At 32.1% G+C, this 27602-nt stretch overlaps 2 protein-coding genes across 2 annotated transcripts in view; one reads left to right on the top strand and one right to left on the bottom strand.

The window, feature by feature from the left end:
* Positions 1-4044: 4044 nt before the first annotated feature.
* Positions 4045-27602, bottom strand: part of LOC132727852 (solute carrier family 28 member 3-like) — a 33289-nt gene continuing 9731 nt past the window's right edge. The window contains exons 5-13 of the mRNA XM_060713438.1: positions 26668-26809; positions 22836-23027; positions 17197-17358; positions 10537-10662; positions 9821-9951; positions 6645-6813; positions 5631-5807; positions 4528-4709; positions 4045-4060 (exon numbers count right to left, since the gene is read on the bottom strand). Coding sequence (XP_060569421.1) covers positions 4045-4060; positions 4528-4709; positions 5631-5807; positions 6645-6813; positions 9821-9951; positions 10537-10662; positions 17197-17358; positions 22836-23027; positions 26668-26809 — 1297 coding nt within the window. The remainder of the gene's footprint in view (positions 4061-4527; positions 4710-5630; positions 5808-6644; positions 6814-9820; positions 9952-10536; positions 10663-17196; positions 17359-22835; positions 23028-26667; positions 26810-27602) is intronic.
* On the top strand, positions 12449-15435 carry LOC132727849 (uncharacterized). The gene is made up of 3 exons (XM_060713435.1): positions 12449-13526; positions 13961-14125; positions 15053-15435. Exons 1-3 carry the CDS (start codon positions 13301-13303, stop codon positions 15286-15288), a joined length of 627 nt encoding a protein of 208 aa, XP_060569418.1. The 5' UTR covers positions 12449-13300; the 3' UTR covers positions 15289-15435.

Genomic DNA, 27602 nt, shown 5'->3' with positions numbered 1-27602 from the left:
GCAACTAAACTTGGTACTGATCATTTCTGTCGAGTTTGGATGAAATTGCCCCATTAGTTTATGAGAAGTAGTCTGGACAAATCTTGTGACGGACAGACAGATGGACAGACGGCCAGACAAGACAACGGAGAAGTGATCCCTATATGTCGCCACTACTTCAGGGAGGCGACACAAAAAGGAGTTTTGTGTAACCACTCAGTTTGACCATTTCAACGCGAAAATAAGTTTGACCATTTCAATGCGAAAATGAGTTTGACCATTTCAACGCGAAAATGAGTTTTGTGTAAACACTCAATTTGAATATTCCAACAAGAGAAATGTTTTAGGCAAACGCTTGTCTTGTACATTCCAACAAGCAATATTTGTACAAGAGTCTGCATTAAATCAGCTGTGAAGTAACAATAACCAATATCCAAATGATTACAAGTAGCTGAACTGCTTTGAAATAAAGTACACTCTGGGTTAATTTTTTTAATTCGTTTTTTTATTAAAATACTGGAATTTAGCAGCAAAACTCCCAACAGATTTTGTCACATGGCAAGTTATGACAACACTCGGTAATGGTATGAAGGATGTCTTATTGCCATGAATTTAAATGAATTTTCACATTAATCCTGGTTAATTTTTTTTTTAAGCTTTCACCTAAACTTCCAGCACCCAAACCTCATCAAGTGGAAGTTTGAAAAACATTTTACCTTGCAGATAATTAAATTCCATAACTCTTGACACTTCTAAGAAAAAATTATATGCAACAAGTACTTCAGACTCATTCATATTTGTTTAAACTTATTTCGGCTGTAAAACAAGTTCTTGAAATCTACATTATTTAAATCATTGAAAAATTCAATTCTGGTTCCTGGAACTAACCAGTGCCGGTATCATACAAGGGGTCATAGTTAAGACTCATTATGGACTCGAACTCACAATCCCTGAATAACGAGGCAGACACCATTAACCTTAACCACAAGGACATCGCTCATTCATTATCTTATTGCAATATTTTATGTGGTGTCAGAACCTTCTAAGTTTTCCACACTATATACTCTGCTCTGGCCATAACCTTTGATAAGAAAAGTGAAAACCTTTTCTAATTACAAGATTTAAATGAAATTCCAACAGCTTGTACAAAATTACAGTTTCATTTCTCATTTTGACATATGACCTCCAAGTGTAACCTTGACTTTTAACAATAACCATATTGCCATTGTCATACATTGTATTTAAGTAACTATTACAAAAGCCCTCAATATAGATACTAGAATATTTCTGTTGTGAAAGTTTAATTATTTGACCTTTGACATATAAGTTTGACCTTGGCCTATTATTTCATGATCAGAGCACTCTTGATTAATGAAATATGTGTCATATAGACTGACATATTCATTGAACTACTCCCTAGACTATTTCAAAATTATGATTGTTTGTGATTACGACCAAAAAAAATCAACATATTTAGTGATTAAGAATGTTTTATTATGCTGCACAACACGTGAAACCAAACTAAATAGTGACCTATAGGTTTTTTTACAATAATGAGATGAAATAGTTAAAATTTACTCAAATGTTGATAAAATGATAAAGAAATGTTTAAATAAATGTTAAAGAAAACTTAAAAGAAATAAAATTACTTAATAACTGTGAGTGAAAAGTTTAATACCAAATACCCTATTCCCTTAAAGTTGCTACAGTGATTGCCAATGATACATGTTCATACATCTTAGAAGTTTTAATGCATGTACAGTAGCTTAATGATACACACATAGATATCCCACCCTAGAAAATCAATGCAGTGTGAAATATTTCATTTCTTAAAACTAGTTCGTAGTTTAAAGTCCCTAAACCGAAAATGATCAATACATTATCATGATACCATGAAAATTTAATAAATTTCAATAATGACCTTCATCTTGCACAGTTCTTATATCATCTCATCAACATCAAATACCAAATGCACTAATTTAACCCCAAACACTTAGCCTTTGTCATGTTGTACCCATTAATGAACTTCACCATGTAGACATCAGCACCAAATACCAAATGCACCCATTAACCTCAAACACTTAGCCTTTGTCATGTTGTACCCATTATTGAACTTCACCATGTAGACATCAGCACCAAATACCAAATGCACCCATTAACCTAAAACACTTGACCTTAGACATGTTGTACCCATTACTGAACTTCACCATGTATACATCAGCACCAAATATCAAATGCACCCATTAACCTCAAACATTTGACCTTTGGCATGTTCTTCACATTAATGAACTTCACCATGTATACATCAGCACCAAATACACTCATTTAACTTCATACACTTGACCTTTGGCATGTTGTACACATTAATGAACTTCACCATGTATACATCAGCACCAAATATCAAATGCACCCATTGACCTCAAACACTTGACCTTTGGCATGTTCTTCACATTAATGAACTTCACCATGTATACATCAGCACCAAATATCAAATGCAGCCATTAACCTCAAACACTTGACCTTTGGCATGTTGTACACATTAATGAACTTCACCATGTATACATCAGCACCAAATACCAAATGCACCCATTTACCTCAAACACTTGACCTTTGTCATGTTGTACCCATTAATCAACTTCACCTTGTATACATCAGCATCAAATACCAAATGCACCCATTTACCTCAAGCACTTGACCATTGTCATGTTGTACCCATTAATGAACTTCACCATGTATACATTGGCACCAAATACCAAATGCACCCATTAACCTCAAACACTTGAACTTTGACAAGTTGTACCCATTAATGAACTTTACCATTTATACATCAGCACCAAATACCAAATACACTCATTTAACTTCATACACTTGACCTTTGACAGGTTGTACCCATTAATGAACTTCACCATGTATACATCAGTATCAAATACCATATGCACTCATTTGACCTAAAACACTTGACATGTTGTTCACATTAATGAACTTCACCTTGTATACATCAGCACCAATACCAAGTGCACTCATTTGACCTCAAACACTTGACCTTTTTGGACCCATGCTGTACACATTAATGAACTATACAATGTGTCTTATTAATATCTGAGCATGACTTGACTCATAAGTACTGCTTAGATCTTGACCTCTACAAGCGACCTTTGACATTGTCCAATGCAATGCTGCTTTAACAACATAATATACTGTTATTCAATGTTTTGACCTTTGACTGTTTCCAAATATGACCATGACCTTTTTTACCATTTATCTGTACTTAAAATACACACAAGGTAATGCCTTGTTAAAAATTAATGCCACTATTACTTGGTAAAATTGAAAAATAATAAATGGGTATGCAATAAATAAAATGAAGGATGACAGGACCTTTGACCAACTTAGAGCTGCAGAAGCTTTTAAAATATATAAATATAATTTTATCAAAATGTAAGGTAAATAACCAGACTTTGAATATATGCTATGAGTAATATTACTAAAAGATATTCCCCATAGAAACTACAAAAAAGTTGTAGTTTAAACATTTGACAAATAAATCTTTGTAAAAACTAATTCAATGGCATAAAGCTGTTGGAAAATTATATGTTATCTTATTAAAAGTGATAGTACATATTTGAAAGGTTCAAATCAACACTGCATGAAGCAATACATGCTGTCATTAATTGACAAATTATATCGCACCCTAACACTGATGTTTTGAACCTTCCTATTTCATATAAAAATTTTGGTTATTAAGAAAGAAATGGCACATAAAAATCTATATTTTACATACATAAACAGACAAAATTTCATTAGAAAAGTAAAGAAGGCATATCTAGCTAAACACTAAATTTTCATACATGTAGATAAATATAAAAAAGAAAAGAAAATAAAGAAAGCATCTAACTAAACACTAATTATTTTCCTAATAAAAGCCTTCATCATAAAACACTTGCAACAGTTGCGTTCACTATGTTTGTTATATTGTTCACACTGACAGCGTCATTCATAGTTTCCATGGTTACATTCATGATGACTGTACCGTTTGCTCCGGCTAAACATAAATCCACAGGTTCATCAACCAACAGCAAACCTGAAAATTAAATATTTAATTCTCAGTATATACAGGTATATCATACTGATGTGTCTATATAACAGTTTTAATTCTAACATTGAACTTATGAAATAAGGGTATTCAATAGTTTTTGCATTTACATTGTAGTATCCAATATATCCTATATTGGACTGCTATATATATGTATGTACATTACAGGTTATACTTTACCATTTTCACAGCTTGATTAATCACATTAGGTATGCCTACTGCTAGCCAAATATTGTTCCTTCAGCACTAAGCATGTGTATTTGTTCAAATAAATTTCACAATTGTATAGTTCAGCATTAAACAACCTGTAACTATGTGTTTAATCTTGAAAACAACTGAAGGATAGGGTTGATCATAACTCTATCATATCTCAAAGCACTACTGAGAACTTGTTTACTAACATGGTATAATGCATCCAAAAGGGGCGTGTACTTATTATCAAATTTTGTACTTACCAAGCAATAGAAGCGGTAATTAGACATGTAACCACACCTCCAAGGAGTGATTTTAACACAATAGTAGCAATGTGGCCACGCCTCTCAGGAGCCATTGATCCTAAAGCTCCCATCTGGACACCAATACAGCCAATATTTGAGAAGCCGCAGAGAGCATATGTTGCTATCACTTGAGATCTGATCTGAAATAAAATGGTGATCTAAAATTACATCAATGTAAGACTATATGATAATAGGCATCTTTAATATACCTTTTACTTAATTGCTTTGAAAGAATTGTATAACCATTTACCATACAGTAGTCCTGCCTCGGTTTCTACCATCTTGTATGGTATGGTTAAACCTTTTAACAGTACATGTATACTGTTCCACTGTTACTATTTAGATTTTATTTGACTTTCCAGTTTGTCTATAGATATACTATGGTGGCTGAAGTTTTATAACCAGCAATATTGTCTTTTTTATTGTGTTGTCGGACGTTGGGCATCATGTCATTTTACCTTCTGCTAGCAAAATCACTGGGCGGTAACAATTTTTGTTGAACTGCAAGTTAATATGTGTTGTCATCTTTTCCTTTTTCACCAAATGCTGCATGATAACGTACCAGACAACAAACTATTTAAAATGCACTAATTGTTCGAGCAGCTGTTTAAATGGCGTCCTCTTATGGTTTGAGCTAGGGACAATATGCCACACAATATCACAAAACCAAATGAATTAGACAGATATCAAGAATGTCATTTAAATCTTTTAAATATATAGATATGGGAAGTAACTCTTACATCACACTGGAGAATGCCAAATAAATATATAACCAAGTACTTACATCAATTTCATGGAGTACTTACATTTGTATTACTTGACAATGCCAAAAAAAGAAGAAAAAATCACCCGGAAGTGAAAAATTTAAATACAATCCTTTGGTCAATGTAATATATCATAAACAATTAACTTTAATTAAAGTTTGGTTTTACTTTAATTAAAGTAGAATGTATTTCAAAATCCTGAAAACACAAAACATTTATGTTATTTTCACAGTGAGTGATATATTCCGTTATCTCACTAGTAACACATATTGGCTTTATATAGAATTGTGAACTTACTGAGAGATAGTCCCCAGTACATGTTGACCTGTTCTCAATAAATTTTGCAAGTTCCTTGTAGGCAACAAACTCATTCAAGAAAGTTTTGATTCCAACCAATTCTCCCACAACACCTGCATCTGACCATTCTACACCCATTAAATATGCCATTGGCATAAAAATGTATGAACAGATCAACTGAAATATAAAATTTACACATTTTTATAACTATGGTTTTTCTAAATTCATGTTTACAAATTCATTCATCTTTTTCATAATCAATTTGTAAATGAAAAAAACTGTAATGTAAGTTATTTTGAATAATAGTAAGTGATATTAGTAAGTAATTAGGTACTCATAAAATACAACCCATTTCACCGGGTCCACTTCTTCAAATAAAGTCTAATTTCTAGTTTCTAATGATATCATATTATTCTACATAATTATAAAATAATACTCACTCTTAACATTTAATATATACTAGATATAGTTTTGGGGTGTTACGTTTATCTGTTTAAACGTGTATGGTTGGTTTATAGCTAAAATCCGGTTAGAAAATTAAATAACTGGTAACCGAGGTTGCTTATTGACAAAGAGTAGATTCTGAAAAAGTTTTAAATTGATTATAAACATTACCTTAGTTTCTTATAACAAGATATGACATTTTGTTTATCTTTTAGTTGTTCTCAACAATAACAATGTATTTTTCGGATCTGATCGTTAACGGTACGACCCTAACGAAAAAATAGTCATTCCATACTCGCATATGTATTGTAAAAGAAAATGTGAATCACAATGTCATATCTTGTCATAAAGAAACAAACTTAATGTTGAAAATCTAAGGATTTTTAAGTGTGGTCGGTTAAAAGTTTAACACGATTAACTTGTCTCCGTTTAAATGGTTAGCATTTATTCTAACCATGACACCCCTAATAAAGTTACCCTGTTTATAAAATTTAACTGTCAGACGGCAGTGCTTTGGTACATATTTTTTTTTAAATAACTGTAATATCAATAAAGTAAATAAATGATTACCTGGAAGGTGAATTCAGGATGACAAACGAAGCTTCCTAGCCAGGACAGGATGGCATTTACGAATGCCAATAATGATAGGAAGGCAATAAGATTGGCAGCAATGATGGCAACCAATTTGATGGAGGCTGATGCGCCAGCAGCTGCAGCATCTATAATATTTCTCTCCTTACTGAAATAAAGATAAAATATTGGCAATATTAATCATGACACAGAATAAAGTAATGGCTGCTAAAGGTTCGTATCGTATTTGTTATCATCCTGAAATAAAAATACATTGGTATACATCATGACATCAAATGAAACATTGGCTTCAGTGATGCTATCTTAAATATTTTTGCACTTCCTGAAATAAGAATGTAATATTAGCAATACAGATTGCTACATAACAAAGCATTGGCCTAAAAGCAGCTGAGTCTCAATAATGATTATTTCCCTTCCTGAAATATAAATCTAATATTAGCAATAAATAATGGCACAGAATATAGAATTGAATTCTGTAAGTGCAGACATCTGCAAAAGATTCTCTCCCTTCCTTAAAGAAATATAATATTGAAACTAAATATGATACCAAATGGAGCATTGAATTATACAGCCTCAATATAATGTGACTTTTGTGTGTGTCCCTTTTCTAAACTAGAATTGTAATCATGGCAATAAACATGCTACATATAAAGCATATCAGTGTCTGCTGCAGATTCAAGAACATACCACTAATATATGTATCTTAAATAGATTTGTTTTTCATTCAATTTGGACAAAACCATTCATTTTTTTCAGGGCAAATTTGATAGAAGCATGGAATAAATAGTGGACTGTGCAGATCAAGATCAGATGGCACAGATCACATGAGTAATGAAACATAACATAAGATAGCATAATTAGATATAACATAACATAATATAACATAATGTAACAAAACATAACATAAGAAAGCATAATATAAGATAACATGATTTAATACATAAACCGCGGCGCAGGAGTGTAATAAAGCCATTTAATAATAAAAACGATATCTAGTGTAATAACAATTTGATGTGATATCATTTGCGCTATATATTTACATAGCGTTAAAGCACACTAATGTTAGCGTTACACTATAGGCATGTCAATGAAAATTACTCTTTTTAACAGTTTTCTCTTCTTATTTTATATATGTGATAAATAGAATATTATATTCAATACTAAATCTATTGAACTTGTTAAATAAAACAGAGGCTCGCATAATATGATTTTATTTAACTCTTTCAATAAATTTAGTATTAAACCTATACTCATTCAATATCCTCTATGTAACTTGACATAATGTAACAAACAACAACATAACATAACTTGACATAACATAATAATAATAATAATAATAATAATAATAATAATAAAGTCTTTATTTAAAGAGGCTACACAGTTGCAACAAAGGCAATCTACCCTGTGGGCCTCATAAAATGTACATATTTACAATCATATAGTTGTGAATAACATGAAATATTATGCAGAAACATTAACATAATTATTTTGATATTGCAATAGAAAATGACAATTATATAATTATATAAAGTGCACACAAAAAAATATACAGTGAAACAAGGCACTTCAAAATTACAAATAAACCTTTGACAATACAATGTAACAATATTTCAACAAGAGCAGTGTTTTTCTTACAATTTTATATTTCATTTGTCTTTTTCCAATTTTCTATATATTTATGTTTAAAGTTTTGAAGTGATTGTGCAGAGCGTATGCTGATTGGTATTTCATTCCAAATTTTTGACCCTGAATAGTTAAAACTTTTTCTGAAAAATTCTACTTTTGGTTTTGGTTGGTATATGTTAAGTTTTGAATCTGTTGAACGTAGGGTGCGAGAATGAATAGTATGGTTGAAGGTAAATTTTTGTTTTAAGTACTCTGGGCAAATATTGTTAATTGACTTATATACCATAATTGATTGTTTATATTTGACTCGGTCTGGGAATTTCATCCAGTTTAATAAAATGAATAGATCTTCAGACGGGGCATCATATGGTTGATCTAGTATAATCCTAGCTGCTTGTTTTTGAAATCGAACTATGGATTGTATTTGCTCCAAATTACAATTTCCCCAGATAGAGCAACAATAGTCTAAGTGAGGTATTATGTAGGAGTTAAAAAATAGTTTTCTAATGGGAATGTCTATGAAATATTTAATTCTTTGCAGTAGGTACAATTTGGAATTGCACTTTTTTAACACATGATTAATATGGTTTTTCCAGTTTAATTTGCTGTCAACTTGGACACCGAGAAGTTTCTCAGAGTTGGAACATTCTATTAAATTATTGTCTAAATGTAGCGTGTTTAATAATTTGGAGTCTGTTTTGTTTGATGGACAAATTGCCATTGCCTTTGATTTCTTTGCATTTAGTGACATAGAGTTCATTTGACACCAAAAATTTACATTATCTAATGCAGTTTGTAATTTAGTTTGTACTTCCAGATAAGTTGTTCCAACTGCAGAGATAGTTGTATCATCAGCAAATATATCTGTAAAAATTTCTTTTAGCTCCTTTGGAAGATCATTAATATATATTAGAAATAAAAGTGGACCAAGTACAGATCCTTGAGGAACTCCTGATTTTATATGTCCTGGTCTGGTTCTGATAGTTTCCCAGATACAGATACCTTTTGAAGCCTATCCTGTAGGTAGGATATAAACCACAGTATTGTTTTATTGCTAATATTAATTGTTTGTAGTTTCTGAATAAGAATAGAGTGATCTACTAGGTCGAATGCCTTTGAAAGGTCGAGAAATAGTGTTCCAACAACTTTTCCATCATTAATAGCATTTTTCCACCTATCTACTATTGAAAGTAAGGCAGTTTCACAGGAGTGATCTTTTCTAAAGCCAGACTGATAGTTATAGATTAAGTAATTAGATTCTAGAAAGTCTTTGAGGTTATTAGAGACATGGCGTTCAATGATTTTGGTTAGTATTGGAAGGATTGAGATTGGTCTGTATTTGCATTTGTCACTTTTAGAACCTTTTTTAAATATAACATATTTATTTGATAATAAGCATGATAAGGCCACTGATCCATAATATACAATGCAACATGAGAAAAGAATCATCTTAAATGACTAGAATCAGTTTCAACCAGCAGACTGAGGCTAATAAATCGTTTTAAAATGAATGTTAAAGACAATCTTACCTTTCTCCCATGTCAACATCAGATATTTTTCTAATTTTACTCTTTTCTGTCTCAGGATACAATAACTTCGATACTGCTAGAGCACCAGGTGCGTTCATCACTGACGCACATAGTAAATGTTCAGGTGGTACCTACATAACAAATGAAATCAAATATAAAAAGTCATAGATCATAATAATTTATTTAATAAACGTGACTTTTTAATGTTATAATTAATATTTTTTGTGGGTTATGTAAGTCATACGGCAACTTTCTGGTGAAGCAAACCCCAGTCTGGTTCCCCAAATGCACATTTTAGGCATGAGTGGGCAATATGAGAAGAACTAACAGTCTTACATAATCTAGCTGGAGGTAATGTTGTAACACATAGAGGTTACAGACATGATATTAGAAGTAAGGAATCTTAGCAACTAAACAATTTCTTGTTTCTATGTCACAATAATCATTCAGATTTTAAAATCATAGAGCAAATTTCCAGGCTTGCCTGGGTATGTAGACTCAAAGAGTTCCGTATCTTTCATTGCCTACAGTGAACAGAGTTTCATTCCTGCTAACAAATATACACTAAACAAATTGTTAATTAAATATTAACAAAACTGTAAAGCAAACGGATAATTCACCAATATTTTAAGATATAAAGACTTAAATTCAGTAGTACTTATATTATGTCACGATTTTAAAATTAGAAACATTAAAGCCAAAAGTGGATAAATTACCCCAAAGGAGATGTAAGCTGCCATCACTCCTCCAGCAATTGTAGCAAATCCTCCAGTCATAACAGCATTTAGCTCCGACTTTGTCATTAGTAGCATAAAAGGACGAATCATGATGGGTGCTTCAGTCTGAAATAAAATCCAGTAAGATATGTCATACTAAAAAAATGACCACCTTGAATTTACTTTTCTCATTCCTAAATCTTGTTATTATCCTGAAACCATTTTTCTATTTTAATAACAGTGACCTTGATCATAGGGGTTAAAAAGCAATCCCAACCTGGGTCTTCATATATAGCTTGCTATATACCAAGTTTCATTACAATATCTCATTCATTAACTCTTTTTATTGTCCAGAAATCATCTTTCTATTTTTATTAACACTCCATGACCATTACCCCAGGGTGTTCAAAAGCAATCCCAAACAGAGTTTCCAAATAAGGTTGCTTTTTACCAAGTTTGATTACAATAACTCTTTCCAAACCCTAATTATCCTCTGGAAACCATGAAGTGGGCCGTCAGACAGACCAACAAGCTGACTCCTATATACCTCCCCCACCCCTCCCCACAAACTGAACGTGGGGGTTTAATTATCATTATAAATTTTGCTATTTAATCAATCAGTTAATTATGTAATTTTTATTAGCATGTACAATGGTGTCTTTAATTGTAACAACAAATGCCAGTAAGACAGAAACCTTACCAATACCTTACAGCCAATTTTAGCAAAGTTATTTAACTTCAATACCAGAAAGGCGAAGATCATATAAAGGTAAAGTTCATTTTAACCTACTTGAAGGTTAAAATTTATCCTATGTGTTGGTAAGTCCAAATATGAATCAAACTATTCATAAGTAACAAACTTATAGCCCATTTTAGCAAAATTTAACGATTGTACCATATAGGTCAATGCCAAATTAAGTTTAGTCTACTAAAAAGTAATATCCCTGGTCTACTTAAAATTAATATCTGACTAAGCATTGCTATATACAAGTATGAATACAATACACTCAGAAGTTGTAGCTTATTACAGAAAAATTCAGCAAAACTCAAAGAATTTACCTTGAGGGTCAAGGTTATTTATTGGACTCAATGTCAAATTCCTTATGACATGCCCAAAGAAAACCTCATTACAATAGTTATTACTCCCTTTTCAGTTTTATTATGCAATGTAATTGGTTGAGTAGTTTTGAAGAACATGAGGGTTTAAAAAATTTGAAAATCCTGAATTTAGCAATTTTTATCCTGAATTAAGCAATTTTTATAGTTTTAAAAAGAAAAAGATTGCTTTCAGGAGTCTGAAAATCCTGGACTGCAAGACTGGTATTCTCCTGGAAACTTTCACTCATGAGATTGTGTGTAGGCCCAGTCAGGCATCCAGGCAGATGGACAGCCTCATACCAAGATTATGACTGTGTGCCTTACATTTTTCATTGTATGAGGGTAAAAATAAAGGTACATAAGAGATTTGTTAACATTATTAAATCTATAAAGTAAAACACAAAAATATAACAGTACATTTATTAAAACATTTAATTGTTACACTTGTCTTGCATGGAATAAAGTCATTTCAAAAGTTTATATGTCACTTATTCTTAAGGTCACTGAATACTTCACATAAGGTCACTGAGCACTGATTACTACAATTAAATCCGAGTGTGTGTTAAAATATTTAAATACGGTAGTTAAGACCATTTTAATGCCAATTTATCTGTATATAGAAAAACCTGATAAAATTTCATTCATGAATTATCAAGTTTAAACTTAAATAACTAAGTACGGTAGGTTTAAAGTAATTCTTTAAGTTAACAATGGATCTTTGATTAAATGTATTAATCTCCTGATTTCTAAAGCATTGGCAGGTGTAGTGTGGTCTAAAAAAATACTGGTGCATGACAAAATAGTGCTTGAATTTAAACTTGTCTATATTTTTTCATTCTTCTTACTTAAAAAATCAATAATAATTTAGTATAATTTACAATCTTGACTTTTTAACAATGACAAATGGGACATTGGAATTTGAAGCTTTTGTATTAGAATAATACGGAAGTTTGGGATATACATTTGAAGCTTTTTGTATTATGCAAAAGAAGGAAGAAGTTTGAAGGTAACTTTAAAGTTTATTATTGTACACAAATAGGAATTGCTGCAATTTGGATTTCTACGAAAACGAAATTATCAAAAAGTGCTCAATTCTATAGTAGCTACTTCTAACCTTCATAATTCTAAAAGCAACACACATACCAACTTAAAGAATTATTACAATCACAAATGCAGGTCATTTACATTTAAATCTACTATGAAAAGTTTTGAATTATATGACTAAAACTGAAGACTGAAAAAAATATTTTAAACAGAAAGAAATATCAACATAAATCAAATGGGAAGTTATATATTTTTAGGGAAATGGATATTTAATCATACAAAGAATGGAAATTGTATACAAAGAGTGATATTTTCAAATGAGAAAGGTTATTGACAGCTGCTGCTGTACTTACCGTAAGTCTATGAATTAAAAAAGTGATCCTGGAGACAGGTGATTTGTCAACAAAGGTTTATCACCACTGTGAATGGTCAAACAAAAATAAAAGATAAAAAAAGAAAATGTAGTCGGAATTGATCGAGAGTGGGGTGACAGTGTTTGAAATCAAAAGGTGTCTTTGAATAAAGATTGCATGAAATAAACTTTAGTTTTCCATAAAATTTATCAACAAATAGTTTACTTTACATCATCATTGATTAAGTGAAACAACAAACATTAAAAGGTATGTCTCATAAGGGGGAAAATTTTGCAGCCTTTACTGTTCTCTTACTGGTCGCAATAAATGTTGCGGGTCTAGGCATACCCGTGTGGTATAACAAGGAACACAGGCATAGTGTGAACGCGACTGTTGAAAAACCCAACTGTGTTGTACATGTGAATGTTCGGGAAGGCTTGTGGCAAAGATACTGTATAGAAAGCAGGGTAGAGAACTGTGAATTGGATGTTCAAGGTGAGTTACTATTTTTATGTTCTAATATAGTTATATATATATAGTTCTTATATAGTTATATTTTTATGTTCTTATATAGTGTACTATGTTACTATTTTTATACTTAAAATTATCCTTGTAGACTGCATTATAAACATTTCATGAAAGGACATTGTACAAATAAACAGGAGTTTTAAATGGTCACTATGGCGTGTTAAGTTCAAAATGAAATAAAACCAGCTAGAGATCACATGTGGGCTTAAAACATTATCAAAGGCCTGAAGTTGTACAATAGTTTCTGTGAAACTGTTTTCAGAGTCAAATTCGACAGCCTTGTAAATGCCTGTAAAGTAAATCATACATGCTATCTAGTCTCACCTATAGAAGAGAACTAATTTTCATTTTGGATATTTCTTCTTTCTTTTATTATAATTATTTTGATTCCTTAATTACAGAATGGTGTGACAATCTAGATTTTCCAGTGTACAATGATTTTGTCATAGCAACAGAAATATGTGGTGATTTGATTCTATTGTTTGTGTTTGGAACAATTATTCGTAGCAAATGTCGGAAAAAATCATTCCATCTAGAGATGGTGGGGGCAGAGGCTGGTCTTGGAGGTATGTGACAATGTTGTCCAACTGTTTCTAGAAAAACTTTATATTACTATGATAGTGTGATGACAGTTTAACTTATTTTTAATTTATAACCCTCAACCTGTTAATGGACTTGTCTGGCTTTCAATTCTGGACATGTCCATTATCAATATTGGGGATATCAAGATGAAAATTCAAAGTTATTCAGCTGACAGTAATGATGAGCCTGGCCAGACTGCAGGGTTGTACAGACTGGCCCAAGTCTCTATACTATTGAAAAAGGCCAATAACTTTCCGTTCTGAGCACGTTAAGGATCAATATTAGACAGGTAATGACAAATTTCACAGTGACAAGGTCAAGTGACACAGGATCATAACTGAGGTCCCTGGATCTACTTTGGTTGTTTTTGTACCTATTTCACACCAGTGATTATTACGTATGCAGAAATATCATACCACTTTTTCTGATATTTGTCACAATTTAGAATGGATCACTATTTAGGGGAGATCAAGTGCACTTAAGCTGCCAGTAAGCTCAGTTGGTAGAGTCGTGTTATGGTATTTCGAGGGTCCCAGGTTCAAGTCCTTGTCAGGCTGCACATTTTTTTCACCCTGTGACATTTGGCACCCAACGGGGGTGAAAAAATGTAACCCCCATTGCTAGTCAAATAGTGTCATATGAGACAGTTTGTTATGAGCTCAATTTAGCTTAAATCTACAAGATTTTAGTTGAGAATTTACCATTATTTATCTTTATATGGTTTTGCTTCAACTGACAAAACATAATTATAAATAGAATAAAATATACTTTATTGATGATGCAGGACATATAAATTACATGTCCAACTGTATTCTCACACTATACTTTTATACATTTATATAATACAGTATACTTTTATACACATGTGCCATTTTCATATAAACCACAATTTTATTTTCATGTATTGACAGGTCTGTTAATGATGGTTGGTGTTCTAGTGTACGCAGCAGCCGACAGTGAGATAGGTTACCAGGCAACGGACCTCCATATTGGTTGGGCATTATGTTTGTCAGCAGGGGGCATAGCATTCTTATTGTGTATATTTTGTATATGTAGGCACGTTAAATCAATACCCACAATGCCTGAAGGTTATTTTCCTATAGACGATGAAGATGACGAAGATGAATTAATGTTAATGGATGTGTGACAGACAAAAGTGTGACATAATGTCACAGAAAATATGTAACAGACAACCATGTGACATTATGTCACAGTAAATATGTGACAGACAACCATGTGACATTATGTCACAGTAAATATGTGACAGACAACCATGTGACATTATGTCACAGAAAATATGTAACAGACAAACATGTGACATATTGTCATAGGAAATATGTAACAGACAACCATGTGACATTATGTCACAGTTAATATTTAACAGACAACCATGTGACATAATGTCACAGAAAATATGTAACAGACAACCATGTGACATTATGTCACAGTAAATATGTAACAGACAAAAATGTGACATAATGTCACATAAAATATGTAACAGACAACCATGTGACATATTGTTAGGGTAAATATGTAACAGACAAAAATTTGACACATTGTTACAGCTAATGATGTGACATATTGTCACAGTAAAAGTGTTACAGACAAAATGTTAGTGTTACCTCAAGTATGATTATCTGTCACAGCAAATGTACAACAAATAACAATGTGACATAACATCACATGTGTAACAAACAAAATAATTTACATGTATGTAAGTGTTTAAGTAAGTGTTAAGCAGAGAAATGTGTAACATAAAAAAACATGTTTATAGCATCACATCAATATCATGTAAAAGTCAAAGACAGTTCATGATGGTGTCAAAGACAATGGATGAGAAACAAAAATGTAAAATTTCATGAAGTTCATGTAGTAACCAGGCCGAAACATCATCAAGGATGAGCTAGGCTTTTTAGGCAGATTTGCGGGCATTTTCCCATCTTGTTATTATTCATCATGGTGCAACATGGGTGTGTAAACAAACATTTCTTTATTTTTGTTTAAAACTGGTATAATGAAGCAAATATAATAAAGACTGTTAATGTTAATAGCCCATATTAAAAATAAATGGAAATGTAAAATTAACATCATGGTGTAACTTATCATATGTAACAGATTTCACTATGTGAAACACACAAAAATATGTGTAATGGATATCTTAGAGACAAAAATGGAACACATAAATATTGTATTGTATACATGTATGTAAATGTTGGACAGAACTTGTCATTTTTATTATAAAGCAGGGAGATTTTTATAATAAAGCAGCAAGATGCAAATAAATCATGTTAAAGTTTACTGCCAGGTGCAGTAGAAACATAGAACTGTTATAATATAATAATAAAATGCATAATGTCATATTATATCTGTTGCTTTTAAAAATTAAATATTTTAAATATCATCCTTATATAGATCTAAAGAATTCATTTTCTGATATTCAACATTACTAACAGTATACGTTTAGGGGTGGCAAAACTAATGGTCCATATTGCCCAGGTTGTCCTGTATAATTTTAGTGAGAATTAAAACGGGGCTGTGTTTTATATCTAATACAAAACCTCATTACTGCCGTAAACAGTTACCCTCAAGCTAGATATTCTGGTCTGACTACTGGCAGCTAGTGTAAGATTCTTATAATAACTTTCAATTGTTGGTCAATCACTTTTAAAACAGTCATCATAGGTAACTGAGCTAAACTTTATGGCAGAACATGAATATATTGTAGCCTGTACGGACAAGTGGACATATTCAAGAATTTACTATATATTTATGATATAAAACCATACAAAAATAGAGTTACAGGATCTTTAAAGATCCAAAACTCAAAACCAAATCGGACGAATAATCAATTATCATGACAAACAGTTGTGGATGTCAGATAGTCTTCTATCCGGAAAGCTCCACTTAGTTTCAAACAGACATCTACAGTACATTCAGAGGACTTCTACAAACTTCTAACAAAATTTGAGTAACAGTTATGCCCCTTGAATTGCATCATTCTATAGACAAATTTTAACAAACTACTGTAACAGAGACAAATGTTTCAAATACTTACATGTCCTACGAAGATATTAGCTGCAGCACAAAGGGATTCTGGGGCTGTTGTTCCTAGGACCATCTTTAGCAACCACCCTATCTTACTAATGATCATCTGCATGGCTCCAAGGTAATATAAAACATTTATAACGCAGCTAAAGAATATAACCACCGGTAAAACCTGAAATATAGTGAAAATAAAACATGTTTAACTCTATGTGCTATTTGTATCACATGCAATTTTACTTGTAGGACATCTTTTCCACTAAATTGTGAAGGGGTCTTATTGACAAATCATGAAGGAGCCTTTAAGGCTGCTGTGATATAGTGAAAAGAATCCCTGACTTGATAAATTTAACTTGATAGTATAAACTTGATACATTTACTTAACACATTCAACTTCATTTTAAACTGGATATAGACCCTTTCATTTAAGCGATAACAGTCTGGGAAGAGTTACTTCCCTTACCGGATGTGACGTAAATGGGGGATAAAAATATGCAGGCCGCATAGAAAGTGAGCTTATTGAAAAGTTAAATTCGTAAATACTGATCGCTAATTATGATTATAACATGTAAAAATTTACCCATGCATACATAAATTCAATATCAAGACAATAGAAAAAAATACAAAAAACAAAGATTGAGATTAATTCTCGTTACTGTATGGAGTGAAACAGCAAAATTTCAAAGTGAATATATTTATTAGATCTAGATTTTCTCTAATGCCAGGATTAAAAGCTAGTAACTTTTCAACAAATTTTAATATTTTATAAACACTCATACACACTGAATTTACCTATTATAGATTTAAATGGACATTTTCTAGTTTTCTGTGTTATTTTCAGTCATTTAGAAAATTCCGGCGTATATGTGACAAACATGAAAATAAGATTGCCATGCAATGTCTGTTAATGATTGTTTTTCAAGCTTGAATAGAACAATAACAGAATACATTCTGTCAATACTTTTTTATGCCGTATAATTTTTTTTTTTAAAGAACCAGTGAAGGATATAATTTTATAAATATTCCGGAAAGAACAAAAACCATGTGGCATTGACTTTTATAATTTTAGATTCGCAACAGACGATAATAAGATAATTTTGATATTAAAAATCTATTCTTTAAAGACCTTTTCCCAGTAACTTATTTCATAGATAAATAGATGTGTATATTTAAGCGCCACTGGGCCGTAACATATTAAGTAACAGGGTGCTTATGTTGTATATACAAGCGGCACTTGGCTGTGATATCATAAATCACCAGGGTGCATTTTTTTAGAGTTATAACATTACATCAGATTACGTCACTTTGTTAGTTGTCAAAATATTTATGGTCCGAATTTAGATATGGATCATCCTAGGGACTTTATTGGTCATGCCTTACTGATCTGATACTCGATCCAGAGTCCTACCAACTGGTTAAGTCAAAAATACGTAATAATAATAATAATAATTCAACTTGTTTTTTTGTTTTTTGTTGTTTTTTTTTAATTTGATAAGCAGAGTATGAATTAAAAATTATCAAGTTGAAAATATTACTTTACCAGCCTAAGTATATTGGTGTGATGTACGATTTTTTGAGAGTGCATTTTTTTGCCGACACAAATAGTATACAGTCATGTACATTCAAAACAAAAGAATTTTTACTTTTTATGCCTTTTAATTTTTTTGTTTTGAAATTACATACATTTATATTGTTTTCTTTTCTCTGTTTTAGTTATGCTTAAATCAAAATGATTTTTAATAAACCAGTATCTTGCAATTAATTATTACGCAGCCGTTTTTCGAAACTACAGAATCCATCCTTACATTTTTGAAACTCAAAATATCTTTTCAGAGACATAGATACATTTTCTATATCTCTGGTATAAGCAAGTAAGTACGATTTAACTGCCTGGTAAAATTTTCATTATTAAGAATCTAACGAAAATGGTAATCATGATCAGTTACCCAGGAATATGGTCTACTATTAAAACTAATCGTTACCCGTAACCTTATTATAGTAAACATTTTTATTCATTTCACGATCCTTTTTATGTAATATCTTATTCAATTACACAAAATTTTGGCAATTTCAATCTGCCAATCTTACAAGAGAAAGGATTAAGATCTTTATATCCCTCTATTATTGTACTCAATCGTCAATCGGCATTGTCCACCGTATCCCCCAATGACGTCATCCAAGGGCGACAACTTGAATACGGTCTTAAATGAAAGGGTCTATATTTAACTGTCCATCAGCAGCAATAACTTGACTTAAAGCTGTAAGCCTCCAGATGAGCCAAAGTATTTTTCAAGAAAATCAATCTTTGTTCAAAGATTTTAAGAAAAGTAAAAAGATTCAAAATTCAAGTAATAATTTAATATATGTAATGTGCAATTTATTTCTGTTTTTGTAATATTTCTCTTCATAATTCTACTGTGTGACTGACACAGTATCATAAGGGCTATTTTTGCATATTAATAGACCAACTTTTAGAAGTTAATGAAGATTGTTAGTGCCATTTGCAAATTGCAAATCTTTTTTTTTTTTGTTCATTTAAAAAAGTTTTACATTAAAAACAATTTTAAAATTAGCATAAATGTGGATGCATCTGCTTTATTGTTTTGGCATGTTTAACTTAAACTTAAAAGTTGATACATTTATGATTAACTCAACATCATAACACAAGATAAATTTAATGTATTTAACCTGGGATGTACTATCGTATGTTCCAGATTTAACTTGACTGCATTTATAAAACACATCATTAACTTGTTATATTGAAATTCACAGGATAAAAGAAAGCTTGCACTTGAGACAATTAATTGCCTGAGCATAAATTTGATATTTTTAATATTTAACTTGACAGCATAAATTAAGACCACAAAAACTGGATACATATAACTTGTCAACATTTAACAGTAAACATACAGTCAAACCTGTCTTAGCAGCCAGCTAAGGGATGCAGTCATTTTAGTTGCTTAAGACTGCTGAATGGCGGTTCAAGTTATTATTCAAATCGACAGTAATTAAGTTTATTAATCTTCTTGAGCAATTATTAAACATGCTGTATTCAATGAATATTTAGTAGCGTTACACCTTAGAAATGACAACCATATAGTATTATTCTGGTATTAATTAAAATATTCGGAACTGCTTGATTATGTAGGTAGTCAGTGTTTTAGAAAAGCATGCTAACAGGAATAAAGTCGTTTTAGAAAAGCGTAATATTTAACAGGAATAGTCATTTCATCTGAATTTCTCTACTCAATATTAACTTATTTTATATCCCTGAAGCATAATTACAAAAAATTAATGGCTAAAATGACATGTAGTTTTTGATAATCTCTGACGCATATTATCTTTGAACATTAGCAGCAGCTGGGATTTAAATAACCATATTTTCACTCCCAGGCAGCAGGTAGTGACTGGCTGTTTCACCTCACTGTCTGCATGCTGATGGATCAACACAGCATAGCTTACAACATAGCTTACGATTTGAGAAGCATTTTAGGTGACCACTGACCGGGACCAGCAGGTGACTTCTGAACAGATGTACAAAATAGAGTGATTTTCAATGGGCGTAAAAAAATGGCTGTTCTAGCCGGGTGACAGATAATACAGATACCTCTGTATTTAAATTTATATAAAAGTTTAAACATTTAAGCTTTTTATTAAAATTGGCTTTACAAAAAATTTGCTGTTGAAATACTGCCTTTATGAGACATCACTGGTTTCAAACATATTAATGAACCATTTAACTTTAAACCTGAACCACCTCCCCACGTAAAGAATAAAAACACACTCAAATTAACCTTAATTTCTGTCATATTTATAAATCAATTTCCTAGCAAATTCATAAGTTATCCTAAATCACTATGTATGTACATATGGCAGATATATTTCTGCCATACATTATCTAATAACAAGCTTTTGATGTAGTCAATTCTTACCACATAATTATGAGCTATATTATGTAATTATAAATGTATATGAAATTTTTTTTTTATGATTGTTATCACAATTTGTGTTTGTTCTCTTCTTTTTTCTTATTTTTTATAATTATTTCTAGTTAATACAAATAGAAGTAAATATTATTGATAATTTAAACAAATTCAATCCCTGTCCATCATGTCTCCAATATCTTTGACATACAGTCAACTATCGTTATCTCGACATTGCTTTTCTCGATATTTCGTTATCTCGAAATTTTGAAAGTCCCGAATTTCTTCCTTCTTTATCTATATTGGATATATTTGTTTATCTCGATATTTTTATTTCGATATTTTCAGTATCTCGATGTAAAATTTCAGCCCCAACAGTTATTTTCAGTTATTATCCTTTGTTTATTTCTACTAATAGTTTTCTTTTGTCCGTTCCCTTCAGACATGTGAAAAACAAACCAGACGATAATTGCTCAATAGCACGTGTCATAATGATGATTATGTTTGTAACAAGTTGGGTTGTTATTATCAAAGTTAATCTAATTAGCTTGTAGATTGACTTATGGCCAAAATGAGTAAATCTTACGTTCTATATAAATATTCGAACACTATCAATTCATTATGACTTTAAATGTAAATGAAATAGTGAAAGTATAGAAACGTTATCGTTGCAATATTGTTTCACAACATCAACAAATCAATCAGCGGTAGAACAATCCCGAGAAAGACCCGATAACTAACCTGGGAGGATATCCGGATCAACCACCCTGAAAACATTGGGGTATCACTGAGTAAACCTCACTATATGTTTTTTATCACAGACGCCCGTATTTCCGCTGGTAAACATCCTCTAATGTAACTTTGTTAAATATTGACTAGGCTTTTGAAAACAAGACATGCGGATATCATAGTTTATTTGACAAAAAGTATGCACATGTCTTTTGTAAAAATCAGTTTCTGCCTTGTTCAAACCCTAATATGTTTATCTCAACATTTTATTATCTTGATATTTTTTGGACGGTCCCGATGACTTCAAGATAACAAGAGTCAACTGTATGTTACAACGATGTAATTTACAAATCTGTATCAATATACAAACATGCCAAACAACTTCTACCATTCATGCACAACTATACCAACCTTGTTCTAACTGAAATCTAATGTAACAGTAAATAAGTAATTATTTGAAAATACTCTTTTAGCTGAACAAAAAGTATTGAAAAAATCTATACATTTTTTACATTTTGTATTAATTTGAATATCTTTTAGATTTTCACTTATTTTTGATACCACAATCATATGAAGGAAAAACATTTCAGCAGTAGTCATAAAAGCAAAAGATTTACAATGAACAAGCAGGGTTCAAAAAGGTTAGCAGTCATGAGCTGGCTAGTGGGACTTGGCTAGTATGTCAAACAAATCTTAGATTTGGATATCAAGTTTTTGTTTTAGTGACATTCACCCTAAACTAGTAACAATCACTCAAAAATGACACCCATGACCCCCTCTGGAAAACTAGTTAAATAGCAGTCAAATTCACTCTGGAATATCTATTGCTAAAATTCTGCTTTATCCTAGGAAAAAATCCAGGATCCATGCTTATAAATCAATAATTCAGAGGCCAATATTTACTACTTTTTGTCATAGAAGGTAAGAAGGTAAACAAGATTCGCTCTAAAGACTTCCATACTATTGTAAAATAATTCAATAAAGAAAATAACGAACTTACTTTCATAGCAAATATATGATCAGTGAATTTAGATCCAAACACAAATTCGGCACCATAATTGGTAAGATCTAGAAATTCTTGGACTCTTTGACCGAGCCAAGACAAAAGATCGAACCCGGCCTGCCATCGTAGTATAATCAAAGCAAAGTAAAACTGCAAACAAAATCCTCCAAACACAGGTCGCCAGTTCACCTGAGGAAAAAACCAAATCCTAAGATTATTTCATTATTTATTTCATGAAAATTCACAGTTGTTTCAAGGCCAGAATTAAACAAATATTAATATTGCTAATGTTTTACATATGATTGCTAGTATATAATTTTATCATTAAATTTTTCAAGTTATACTAATTTGTACTTTATTTCAATTCTTAAACTGAAATAAAAGTAACAAGAGCCATGTCAACATGGCCATCCCCCGCCGAATGTGTTTGCTCATTGGAAGAATGTATATGTAGTAGAGCAGAATAATTCCATTTTAAGAGGTCTTTTGGTGATGAAAACTGATGGCTATAGTGATTACAGATTTGAAACCTATGTGAATACTGATGGCTGAAAATAACAAAGGGCAATAACTGAAAAATAATGCAGGGTAGGTTATCATTCTTGTGTGCTGCATCCCTCCTCAGTAAAATCTATCCACCTATGAAGTTTCAAGTTGATACCTCAAATACTTTTTGAGAAAAAAATTGAAATGAAAAATTAAGAATGAAAAATAACAAAGGGCAATAACTCAAAAATTATAAAAGGTAGAGTTATCATTTTTGTACACCTCCTGAGTGAGATCTATGCACCTATGAAGTTTCATAATGATATCTCAAAGGCCTTTTGAGTTATGCTCTGGACAAAAATTAATTTTGAAAAATAAAAAAAGGGCAATAACTAAACAATAATGCAGGGTAGAGTTATCGTTCTTGTGCACTGCACTCTTCCTCATTGAGATTCATCCACCTATGAAGTTTCAAGTTGATACCTCAAATACTTTTTGAGATAAGCTCCGGACAAAATAGTATGAAAAAGAACAAAGGGCAATAACTCAAAAATTGTACAGGGAAGAGTTATTATTCTTGTGCACAGCATTCCTCCTCAATAAAATCTATCCACCTATGACATTTCATGTTGACATCTCAAACGCTTTTGAGTTATGCTCCACTCGGGTTGAAAAATTAGGTATGAAAATAAAACAATGGGCAATAACTCAAAAATTATGAAAGGTTAGAGTTATCATTCTTGTGCACTGCACACCTCCTGAGTGAGATCTATGCACCTATGAAGTTTCATTTTGATATCTCAAAGGCTTTTGAGCCTATGCTCTGGACAAAAATTAATTTTGAACAAGAGGGCCATGATGGCCTGAGGTCGCTCACCTGTATATAGGCCCCCCCCCCAACCCCCACCCCCAACGTTGCAGGGCCAATTTAACCCAAGGGCTTTTATTTGCACAAACTTGGTAGACACCCATAAGAAGATGTTTCATGCTAAACACTTAAGCTCTAGCTCATTGGGCTTTTTAAAAGAAGATTTTTTTTTAAGTTTTTACTATATGCATATAGGGAAAATCAATGACCCCCTGGGGCGGGGCCAATTTTGACCCCAGGGCTTTTATTTGAACAAACTTGGTAGACACCTATTAGAACATGTTTCATGCTTAATATCTAAACTCTAGCTCTTTGAGTTCTTTAAAAGAAGATTTTTTAAGATTTTACTATATGCATATAGGGAAAATCAATGACCCCCCCGGGCGGGGCCAATTTTGACCCCAGGGCTTTTATTTGAACAAACTTGGTAGACACTTATTAGAACATGTTTCATGCTAAATATCTTAGCTCTAACTCTTTTGGTTCTTTAAAAGAAGATTTTTTAAGTTTTTACTATATGCATATAGGGAAAATCAATGAACCCAAGAGGCGGGGCCAATTTTGACCCCAGGGCTTTTATTTGAACAAACTTGGTAGACATTTATTAGAACATGTTTCATGCTAAATATCTTAGCTCTAACTCTTTTGGTTCTTTAAAAGAAGATTTTTTAAGTTTTTACTATATGCATATAGGGAAAATCAATGACCCCCCGGAACAGGGCCAATTTTGACCCCAGGGCTTTTATTTGAACAAACTTGGTAGACACTTATTAGAACATGTTTCATGCTAAATATCTTAGCTCTAACTCTTTTGGTTCTTTAAAAGAAGATTTTTTTTATTTTTTACTATATGCATATAGGGAAAATCAATGACCCCCTGGGGCGGGGCCAATTTTGACCCCAGGGCTTTTATTTGAACAAACTTGGTAGACACCCATTAGAACATGTTTCATGCTAAATATCTTAGCTCTAGCTCTTTGGGTTCTTTAAAAGAAAATTTTTAAGTTTTTACTATATGCATATAGGGAAAATCAATGACCCCCTGGGGCGGGGCCAATTTTGACCCCAGGGCTTTTATTTGAACAAACTTGGTAGACACTCACTAGAAGATGTTTCATGCCAAATATCTAAGCTCTAGCTCTTATGGTTTTTTAAAAGAAGATATTTAAAGTTTTTTCTTTCGGTTGCCATGGCAACCAGAGTTCTGCATGGAATTAAATTCTTTGAACAATTTTTAAAGGTGACCACCAAAGGAACTTTCCTGTGAAGTTTGGATGAAATTGGCTTAGTGGTTTATGAGGAGATGTCATTTAAAGTAAAAGTTTACGGACGGACGGACGCCGGACGGACGCCGGATGAAAAGCGATCACAAAAGCTCACCCTGTCACTTTGTGACCGGTGAGCTTAAAATAACAAAGGGCAATAACTCCAAAAATAATGCAGGGTAGAGTTATCATTCTTGTGCAATGCACTCCTCCTCAATGAGATCCATTCACCTATGAAGTTTCAAGTTGATACCTCAAATACTTTTTGAGATAAGCTCTGGACAAAATAGCATGAAAAATAACAAAGGGCAATAACTAAAAAATTGTAAAGGGAAGAGTTATCATTCTTGTGCACAACATTCCTCCTCAATAAGATCTATCCACCTATGGCATTTCATGTTGATATCTCAAAAACTTTTTGAGTTTTGCTCCACTCAGGTGAAAATTAAGTATGAAAAATAACAAAGGGCAATAACTCAAAAATTATGAAAGGTAGAGTTATCATTCTTGTGCACTGCACACCTCCTGAGTGAGATATATGCACCTATGAAGTTTCATGTTGATATCTCATAGGCTTTTGGAGTTATGCTCTGGACAAAAATCAATTTTGAAAAATAACAAAGGGCAATAACTCTAAAATTATGCAGGGTAGAGTTATCATTCTTGTGCACTGCACTCCTCCTCAATGAGGTCTATCCACCTATGAAGTTTCAAGTTGATAACTCAAATACTTTTAGAGATATGCTCCGGACAAAAATGTCGGACGGAAGGACAGACGGACGGACGGAGACTATTTCTATATCCCCCGCCGCTTTTTCAGCGGGGGATAATTAAAAAAGCTGTTTGATGACAGTGAGTTTGACTTTTATAAGTACTTGCCTTGATGCGGTGATGACAGTAACTAACAGGTATTTATTTTTCAAAGCAATGCCTCAAAAGGTATACTCTGGGTAGTACAAAATAAAGTGTGATGCAGGCGCTTGTGTGAGTAGGATAGCTCTCCTTATGATATAAATATAATAACAAGTAAATCAAGAGAAGGAGAGAACACACATCAAACATCAGGATGGTTTGTAACTTGTTTATTCTAGGATCTACCGGTTGCGGCCTTTTAAGACCTTCATCCAAATATAATAGACTATTAGTCAAGCTAAAATTGGGAAAATAAAAATATAATCTTAACACAATGAACTTAGTAGGAATTTTTTACCTGTCCTGGATGAGCTGAGAAAATCCAGAGGAATAGAACAAAAGTGAAGAAACCAAAAACAGATATAAGATTTGAAGGTCGCCGAAATCCTATGAGTATTATCACTACGGCGATTCCAACCAAAACCAGCGTACAAGTAGCTCTGAAAGAGAAAAATTATCTGAGATGACTCAGGGGTGATACCTATAAAAGTTGCAGCTTAGTAACATTGTTGCATGTTGCAGTTACTGTGTAGCAGGTGATAAAAAATTAATAACAGGACAAAACACCTTTTTTCAAGGGCCATAACTCAGCCAAAAGTCATTCAACCGAACAACTTGTTAAATATGCACAAGTGCTTGATGTACTGATCAATCCTGTAACATTATTTAAATCATTAAGGGCCATAAATATAACAAAATCACTGAAAAATGCTGACAATATGCGTAACTAGACTTGGTACTGATCATTTCTGTAAAGTGTGGATGACTTTGCACCAGTTGTTTTTGTGGAGAAGTCCAGACACATTTTGTGAGGGACAAATGGACAGAATAGAAGGCAACACAAAAATTAGCTACCAATGTATGTTTGCTCTGGCCTGGCTGAGGCTATACTGATGGAAATTAAAGGCTTATCATTTTCAGTTCCAGCACCAGCATGTTAAAGGCAAAGATTTGTTTGGCATTTTTTTTTAATAAATTTTGTAAAACATCCTTTTTTTATTTCTTTATTAATGCCACCTGAAAACTCATGTCAGAAATATGGTCAGTCACCAACCAACAAGTAAAAAGTAAATGCATGGTCACTGAGCCTTTGCTAATTTATGATCCTTAAGAAATAATTGAAATGTTGAGATATCTAAGGTAACTATAATCTTTAACCTAACATTTATACATTGATGAGTTTGTTCTCGCACTAACATAAACACAACATACCTCATAATAAAAGAGATATAT

This window comes from Ruditapes philippinarum, unplaced genomic scaffold (genome assembly GCF_026571515.1).
Source record: "Ruditapes philippinarum isolate M1 unplaced genomic scaffold, ASM2657151v2 ctg2766_1_1_1_1, whole genome shotgun sequence".
NCBI lineage: Eukaryota > Metazoa > Mollusca > Bivalvia > Venerida > Veneridae > Ruditapes > Ruditapes philippinarum.
This window is presented reverse-complemented; position numbering and strand designations above follow the sequence as displayed.

Bases quoted from the DNA above. Each gene is read 5' to 3' on its own strand.
- LOC132727849 (XM_060713435.1), top strand. From the start codon at position 13,301: ATGTCTCATAAGGGGGAAAATTTTGCAGCCTTTACTGTTCTCTTACTG. The intron at 13,527-13,960 runs GTGAGTTACTAT...CCTTAATTACAG, and splicing joins CTGTGAATTGGATGTTCAAG to AATGGTGTGACAATCTAGAT. The intron at 14,126-15,052 runs GTATGTGACAAT...ATGTATTGACAG, and splicing joins GGCAGAGGCTGGTCTTGGAG to GTCTGTTAATGATGGTTGGT.